Genomic DNA, 9,048 nt, shown 5'->3' with positions numbered 1-9,048 from the left:
CCCCCCCAGCATGCGAACTCCCCCCTCTCCCCCAGCATGCGACCCCCCCCGCATGCGACTCCCCCCCCACATGCGCCCCCTTTGTCCCTCAGGCATGCGACCCCCCTCCCCCCAGCATGCGACCCCCCAGCATGCGAGCACCCCCTCCTCCCCAGCATGCCGACCCCCCCCCCCCCCCCCCTAGTCACACGCCGTGCGGTCTTAATTCTAGCCAGTGTCGGCGGTAGAGACGCGCTCACATCCGGTTACCTGAGTACGCACGGGAAGCGGCGAGATAGCAGACGGACGAAGCCGTTCGCATATCTCATGAAAGGTTCCATTATAGTTCTTGTACAGTGTGAAAGTTTGTGACATTATCGGGGCGAATTTATGATCGTCACACGGAGCCGCTGATATTTCTGCTCTATTTTTATGTTCGGTGGCATTGATATGTGATATACGCAGAAACAGAACCCATTATAAAATTTGAAGCCAGCATAAAGGGCACAACTATATAAGCGAATATTGCACGCACGGTGTAATGAATGCTTTGTGATAATAACTGGGTCACGTGAGATAAAACGTCATCGACGATAACAAAAGAGACCGCATTGTACATGTTTCTAAATTGATTGAAAACAGCGATGCGATGCATCCCTCGCATTATTGACGGAATTCCAACACAGGTCAGAGACGTCTACAGCGAAACAGAATGCCTGCGCCAGATCGCCGTACGTCGGAATATGTCAAGCGCGGTATGCGTTCTGTAGCGTGGCCCTGTAACAGTTACATGACTGTGTGACCTGGCTGTAACACACGCCACACAGGCACCACACACACAACACACACACACACACACACACACACACACACACACACACACACACAACACACACACACACACACACACCACACACAAACACACAACACAACAACACACACACGACACACACAACAAACACACACACACACACACACACACACACACACACACGCCACACAGGCCCACACAACACACACCACACAACACACACACACACACAACACACACACACACACACACACACACACACACACATCCGTAACGTTAATCTATTAACGATTTCCGTATTTTTCGTGCACATATACTGGACATTGCCTTCCGCAGGCACAGCTGTATAGAGTGATGCGTATTGTGGCGACTCAAATTCGCCGGGTAGCTCTATGTGCGCATGCGCGTGTTGGCGAGCGACACATCACACAATAGTTGCAGGCCTCACTACGGCAGCTATCAGGTGCCGTAACGTTAATTACTATATTTACTGGTTCTTACCTGTCTAGATTAGCGTAAGCACCGCGTAAATCGGCGCGCCGCTCCGCGTGGCTAGGCGCTAGCCGTCGCCTGACCGAGCGTCGAGCAGCTGAGACTGCCCGCCGCCACGCTCTGTTAGACTGTCCGCGCACCTTCTCTCCGTCACCCCGCGCCTCCTGCTCACTCCGCCCCCGCTGTCCGGCCAGATCCATCCTGATAGACGATTGTACTTGAGGCGAGCTTCTAGTAGAGCTTCCGGATCGTTACGTAAGCGTCGGAGGAGTCTCGTTGTGGGTGCGCGTGGCGCCGCCCGGCGTGACTGGGTAGGCTGATGCACGCTGCTTCTAACACTGCGAAGCACTCTGGAATGCAAGCGAAGCGGCGATTGGAGCGCCGAGATATGCAATTCATACCTTTATGATCGTTGTGACCGGAGCAGTGGGAAAAGCATTGATTAGCACGCTTACTACCCTCCTAAGCGGGCGGTACGTGGTGTTGCGTGTATACGCGCGCCGCGCGCTGCCGTGTGTGTGTGTGTGTGTGTGTGTGGTGTGTGGCTGTGGGTGTGTGTGTGCTCGCTGTAGTGTGTGTTGTGTTGTACGTGCGTGGTGTAGCACGCCGTGTGTTGTGGCGCGGTGTGTGGTGTGTTGTGTGTTGTGTGTGTGTGAGGTGTGTGTGGTCGTGTTGTGTGTGTGTACGTGTCAGTACTAGAACCGCTGCGTGTGTGCCTGTCCAATCGGCGTGTGTCTGCGTGTGTGTGTCTGCGGGCGGCTGTGCGGTGTGTGTGCGTGTGTGTGTGTGTGTGTGAAGTGTGTGCCTGGTGTGGTGGTGTTGTGTGGTGTGTGTGTTGCTGTGTTGTGATGTGTGTGTGTGATGGTGCGTGCGTGCCACGTTGCGTTGCCATGCGTGCGTGAATAAGAGTGGTATTATTTGCTTGCTTCGGCATGCGATGCAATGGCGTGTACAATCTATGCCAACCAAATGCCTTCTATTAGTCGCATACACAAATACGAGCATTACGTGTACAGAGCTCGTGAGCAGCGCGGGTCGCAGCCTGCGGAGGCGTAACGTAGAAGTAGTTGGCAATTCCCACTTGTTCTCATTCACGTTCTCTCCCTCGCACCCTCTCTCTCTCTCTCTCTCTCTCTTCTCTCTCTCTTCTCCTCTCTCTCTCTCCTTCTCGTCTCTCCCTTCCCCTCTCCTCGCCTCCCCCTCTCTCTCTCCAGCGCTCACATATTTTTCCTTCCACGCGCAAAACGTTTAAATGCGTTTTTGGATCGACGCCTAAAATTGTCTCGTCAGCGTGCTCCGCGTGCGCCCGCCGCCAGCCGCCGCCGGTCGCTCGAATGCCCGCCCGCCGGCGCATTAAATTAGGCATACTTGCTGTTGTTATAGGTGCGGGCGGTCGTGTTGTCAGAAACACAGCGATGGTAGATAACTGTGACTAAACATCATTAGAATAGAATGTCGTAACCTATAATCATAAGCTGTCCGCGACATTTATCGTAGTTGCGACATCATAAATGCATTAATCTTAATCTTAGAATAGAATAATCTTTAATCCTAACTTTAATCCTTAATCTTTATCCTTAATCCTTAATCCTTAATCCTTAATCCTTAATCTTTATCCTTAATCCTTAATCTTTATCTTAATCCTTAACTTTTATCCTATCTTTAATCCTAATCTTTAATCCTAACAATGTAATTCTTCATGTCGTTGCTGAAAACGACAAACCCCAGAATTTACCGACGAAACGTCGTCCCGCGCGCATGCGCAGACAGTCCATGCAATTATGATCGAGCAGCGGATATGTCGTCGTCGGGGGCGTGCACGCAGTAACCGTGGCCGCGCGAACGCCACCGCCCCCTACCGGTTGTTTAATCGCGTCGACGCCTTTATCATATCTGCAGATTTTCAAGGACAGCGGAAGGAATTCGACTTTCACGAATCAGAGTTCGCGGGCGTCGGAGCGTGGCCGACAGACGACGACGACGACGACGACGGCGGCGGCAGCGGCGGCGAGGTGAACAGACACTACGACGACGGCTACCTATCGTCGGCAGCAGCAGCGGCGACGGGCGCGTGTAGCAAGCACGTACACCACCACCACCACCATCACCACCACAACGTGAACGACGCCGACGCACACGCCACCTGCCCCGTGCACGGATCGTCACGCCACCTGGAGGGCGCTAGCGAGGACGTCGACACGCGGGCGCACCACGCATGCGCGCTTCACGGCGCGGCGGCGACGTCGTCACACGCGCATGCGCCGTACGTCGGTTACGAGCTTCCTCCCCGCCAGCAGCAGCAGCAGCCACCGCGCAGTGCGCATGCGCGGCTGACGGTGAGTCTGTCGGACATTGAGGAGTTGGCGGAGAGCTCGGGCGTCGACGGTGACGACGTCGGCGGTCGTCTGGCGCGTCGGCAGCCGCGCCGCATACCGACGCCAGATTACTCTAGCTGCTCGAGTGTAGAGCGACTCTACAGACGCGCTAGAGACAACGTGTTCTCACGCAGCGACGCCCTGCACCGACACAACGCCACCTGCCGGCACCACCGACGACACCAGTCCGCCGGAAGCATGGCCGACCTCCCCGAAAGTGTCGACGACGCTGGTTTCGCGCATGCGTCGTTGCATTCGTGGTCGGCGCCCGACGTTACGCTGCGAGGGTCGTCGTCGTCGCCGCAAGACAGACACGCACGGGGGCGCTACGATCGCGGCGTAGTCGCTGGTGACGATATACACGCGCCATCTGGCGGCTTCGGGGAGCGTGTTGTGAACATGAAGGGTCTGTACGGAGTTCCGCGCGCATGCGCAGCCGACCAGGGCCGACAGAACTTGAGATACAACCCGTTGTTTGAGGAGGCGGGGCCGCAGCAGAGCTACGTGTACGGTGTACGGAGCCAGCCCGCATACGTGGCGCCCCTGCCGGCCGTGGCTGAAAACACTAGCCAGTATAACATACAGGTGTACACGATCAACAGTAATGTGTACAGCGTCGGTGCGGCGGGCAACAAGACCAACGACGGCAGCGCCACCGCACCCGTGAACGCAGTAAGCACCCGTCCTCCTCCACCTATCCGCTCCTCCTCCTTCTCCTCCACCTCCACATCCTCCTGCTTCTTCTCCACCTCCTCTTCCTCCTCCTCCTCCACCTCTTCCTGCTTCTCAGTAACGTGTAACTGTGTAATCCATTATCTTCCACTAGATAGCATGGCTTAATAGTTATGCTTGTGATATAAACGAACTCTTGTATGTTTCACATGTATTCTCTACCGTTCACTTATCGAATAAATAATTATGCAGTAACGTATGCGCGATTTTTCACGTACGTGTGTAGTAAATGTGATTTTATTAGATGGCAAGCTGCCATCCCTCCATTCAAATACTACCTCACAGTCGGATTAATTATAGATGACCTAATACCTAATAAACGTAACTTCTAACTTTATTACATATTCATAAGTTTCAATTAGAAAAACCAATACGCGTTATTCGTCGATGACCAGTAACGCCGACGTCACGTGCCCAACGAAATACGTTAGCATTTGAGCGCGGCGACAGTCTAGTTGTATTTAGTCTACAACCACATACATCCTATAATACACACGTACATTTCTAACGCACGATGCGCACGCTAACTTAGTATGTAGCGATCAGTGGGTGTGCGCGCACTCGTGTACGCGCGCACGCATGCGCACCTGTCTACAACATTGTTTTCTCGTTGCCAGGGGGCCGTTGCCGTGGAGATCGTTCCCAAGCATGCGCAGTACGGCGCTGGCCTGCTGCGCAAGCTGAGCGGGGAGGAGCGACGTAAGCGCATCTGCTACCTGGGTCTAGCTTTCGCCGCTCTCGTCGCCTGCCTGTCCGTCGGCATATGGATGGCCGTCTATTTCGATAGACACAGCAGCTCCTGATGATGATGATGATGATGATGATGATACCACTTTACCCACCCCCTCCGACCCACCCCCGAACTTTATACTGTCTCTTCAGCTTTCCCCCTTCTCTCTCTCTCTCTCTCTCTCTCTCTTTCTGGCTCTCTTCCTCAAGCTCTTTCTATCTTTCTTCCTTCCATTCTATGTCACACGCTATACTTCTCAGCTGTTCTTTACGCAACCAATGACTCTGTTGGCCAACTATACGCTCATAGACAAATGTGTTCATGTTAAAACATGCATCTCAGTTTTAGTAGCATACGTAGTATAGGTACATAGATATTGCTGTAATAGCATGATTGTATCATTGTAGCATGATTGTATCATTGCTCTTGTGTAAATGTAATACACTTATTTTCGAAAATAAAACAGACATGTTTATGAATATCATACAATTCAAGCTTCCGATTTTAGAAATAATTATCATGACTATAACAAACTTAAATTGCAATCTAGTAATAAACTACTTCTATGATCAAATTTCTATTTAGAATTTTAGCCATACTCATAAAATATGTCGTAAAAGAAATCTCCAATCTAAGAGCACACTATTATATGTAAATATATAATATATATAATAATATATATAATATATATAATATATTATATATTATTAATAGTAATATATATAATAATATATATATATATATAATATATTATATATTATTAATAGTAATATATATAATAATATATATATATATATAATATATTATATATTATTAATAGTAATATATATAATAATATATATATATATATAATATATTATATATTATTAATAGTAATATATATAATAATATATATATATATAATATATATTATATATATTATTAATAGTGGCTCAAACTGATTTATAAATTAAAATTAGATAGAGCAAAACTTCACACGCACTTACTGTCACATCATGTGCACGATAAATATGCCATGTTAAAATATCTCGTCAAATAAGACGCAGTAAGAAGTTTTTGATGTCGGGCTCATTTCTGCTAATAATCTAATTAATAATCACGTCTCAACGCCACCTGGTGGTTATTCACCTAAAATCATGTAGACAAAGCGCAACTCGCTCAAGTTATTTCAAATTCACAGATTAATTTAGCTGGAGCAGAAAAATTGAAAATTCTTGATTTTACAAGACGACAACATCAAAGTCTTTTAGCAATCTCGAATAACGAAGTCGGGCGTTTATGCAAAAGTTATTGAGAACTCTTCCAACTGGAAAGATAACAGATTAGGACCTACAGCTCATTTCTAACATCATATAGATTTAAAAGCAAATGTCGAAATTCCCTTTATAAATGTAAGAATCTTATATATTGATTGCAATACTTGAAATTTAAATACGTGTAAGTTTTGTTAATGATTACTATTTATAGATCTACATTAGAACGTTATCATTTTATCAAGAGCATATAAAGAAGCTTTCTTTATATGCTCTTGATTTTATCCTATAGCAAATCACAGCAAACAGCTTTTAGTGTATTGCGTACGATGTCATGTCACAGCCCCACCTGGTGCTGATTTTGGCCCAAAAAAAACATGTCATTCTCAACACTTCTAGTAAAAGTATTAATCTCAACTTCAAATAAGATTTTCCCACTAACTGCATATGTCTGAACAGTATTCAGCACCCCGTGATCTAACTAACATTCACAGCATATAAATAAATACTGATGTTGCACATATTATGATCATTCAACTGCATACGCCAATAACACCATACTATGTAAGACCAATCAAACTGCCTCGCACTAACAGATCTACAAACATACTGCATCAACCACAATTTATACGTAATCGTCAATGATGCGTCCACTGTTGACACAAGCGCCATAGTTACAAAGGCTAGAGTTAACAAGTGCCGCAGAGCGACAGAGAGATCAGACGTTCTGTGCTCCTCCCGCCGTGCGTCCCGTCCGCCGCGTGCCGCCGTGCGCTGAACAGTTGGGCACAAATCTAAACGGCTCACGTACGGTCACGAATCGGTGAGGACGTGGGGGTAATCCAAAACCAGTTGGGATTTTGAGCTGGGTCAAAGGGTCGTAAAAGTGCAAGATGGTGTAAGAATAGAAGGGGGAACATCGGCCCTCCTATAAACTAAGTTAGGTGAGGAAATGCAGAATTGCAGCAGTCAAATCTAAACGGCTGCGAACGTCATAGGCTCGTGAATTAGTCGGTGATAGCATCAGGTAGGAGAAAACCACACTGTGCCGAAAATTGGAGGTCACCAGTCAAAGGTCAATGGGGCACACGCGGGCAGATTTAGCATTTCTGAGGACATGGTCTGACGTACGATTCGAGAAAACATTTGTTGTGCAGTGGTGACTCTTATGCAGTTTTAGGCTCTAATGAAAGGACCATGAAAATGTACTTTCTGCTGAGCATATGCAAAAGACGTACGTGCGATAACCTTTGGACCTTCAGATGAGGTTAAACAGGATTTTTAGGGCCTAACTGTTAAGATAAGAATTTGAGCTGCCGGTTGGCTAGATAAGAATCTATACATGCCGTATGAAAGGCTATCAATGTCAGCAGTGAAATTTCAAAAAAGCTAAATTTCGGTTGAAGAAGTTATAGGCTTGCCCTAAAATCGTGAATAATTCTATGGCATTGCTGTACTGTCAAGATTGCGTTTATCATGTAACTTATTCCACTGCCTAAGTCATGTGGTGTTTGGATAGTAGGTGTAGTTTTTGCCTGCGTTAATTAGTTACAGGTGCAGCTTTCAAAGTTAAGCCTGTAGGCTGCCGTAGGTAAAAGTGGATTAGTTGCTTCTTACCTATTCTGTCTTGCAAATTAAGTTTGCTAATACTACATACGATGAGCTTCACTTAATCTAAAGCACATTCAAAACTAACACGCCCAAATCTCGTGCACTTTCATAACGATCCCAACAACATTCTCGAGAAGTGTGTACGTGATATCCTAATCCCAGTGTTCAAATAAATTGCTAGCCGTTTGTCGCGTAGCTTGCCATTTCCACGATGAAGAGGAGGGAAAGGGAGGACAAGTAGATTCGATAACAACAACATCTGTATAGACAGACAGTCGCGACAGCCTCGCCGGGCCAAGCACTACCGCCTACGAGAAAGGAGAAATGAGAGACGAGGGAGAGAGAGCGCGAGGGAAAAGTAATTGATGAGAGAGAAGAGAGAGAGCGTGCGAAGAGAGAGAAGAGAAGAGAGAGAGAGAGAGGAGAGAGGCAAGAGAGAGAGAGAGAGAGAGAGGAGATAGAGAGAGATAGACGAGAGCGCGAGAGAGAGAGAAAAGAGAGGAAGAGAGAGAGTGATAAGAGGGAGAGGACGAAGAGAGAGAGAGAGAGAGAGAGAGCGAGAAAGAGAGAGAAAGAAGAGAGTCGCGACGAAGAGAAGACGTGCAAAAGAGTGAGAGACGAAGAAAGAGAAGAGAGTGCGGAAAGAGGAGAGAGAAGAGAGAGAGAGAGAGAGGAGAGAGAAAGAGAAGAGAGAGAGAGAGAGAGAGGAGAGAGAGAGATGAGAAAAGAGAGAGAGAGAAGAGAGAGACACAACGTGAATGTGGAGCGCGAGCGAGAGAGAGTGAGAAGAGAGCGCTGAAAGGGAAGAGAAGGCAATAGAGACGAGAGAGAAGAGAGAGAGAGAGAGAGAGAGTGATACAGAGCGAGAGAAGAGAGCGAGGAGAGAGAGAGAGTGTGATCGACCCGAGAAGAAAGAGGGAGAGAAGAGAGCAAAGAGCGAGAGAGCGAAAGAAAAGAAAGGGAGAGAGACCAAACGAGGGAGAAGAGAACGCGGGCGATGGAGGTGCTCTGATCGTTTGTCCAGTGAGTTTAAGCAATCAGAAACACCTGCCCGTCAGGTGAGCA

At 47.7% G+C, this 9,048-nt stretch overlaps 2 protein-coding genes across 3 annotated transcripts in view; one reads left to right on the top strand and one right to left on the bottom strand.

Annotated features, from left to right (window-relative positions):
• Positions 1–9,048, bottom strand: part of LOC106818970 (beta-1,3-galactosyltransferase 6-like) — a 22,650-nt gene that overhangs the window by 4,874 nt on the left and 8,728 nt on the right. The gene's annotated exons all lie outside the window — the stretch shown is intronic.
• LOC106818969 lies at positions 2,252–5,763 on the top strand. The gene is made up of 3 exons (XM_014823634.1): positions 2,252–2,303; positions 3,182–4,329; positions 5,007–5,763. Exons 1-3 carry the CDS (start codon positions 2,252–2,254, stop codon positions 5,190–5,192), a joined length of 1,386 nt encoding a protein of 461 aa, XP_014679120.1. The 3' UTR covers positions 5,193–5,763.

This window comes from Priapulus caudatus, unplaced genomic scaffold, assembly GCF_000485595.1.
Source record: "Priapulus caudatus unplaced genomic scaffold, Priapulus_caudatus-5.0.1 Scaffold2699, whole genome shotgun sequence".
Taxonomy (NCBI): Eukaryota; Metazoa; Priapulida; class Priapulimorpha; order Priapulimorphida; family Priapulidae; genus Priapulus; species Priapulus caudatus.
This window is presented reverse-complemented; position numbering and strand designations above follow the sequence as displayed.

What these genes read in the sequence shown, in the direction of transcription:
- LOC106818969 (XM_014823634.1), top strand. Translation starts at nt 2,252, where the DNA reads ATGCCTTCTATTAGTCGCATACACAAATACGAGCATTACGTGTACAGA. An exon ending in GCATTACGTGTACAGAGCTC is followed by an intron (nt 2,304 to 3,181) that starts GTGAGCAGCGCG and finishes TCATATCTGCAG; the next exon opens with ATTTTCAAGGACAGCGGAAG. An exon ending in CCACCGCACCCGTGAACGCA is followed by an intron (nt 4,330 to 5,006) that starts GTAAGCACCCGT and finishes TCTCGTTGCCAG; the next exon opens with GGGGCCGTTGCCGTGGAGAT.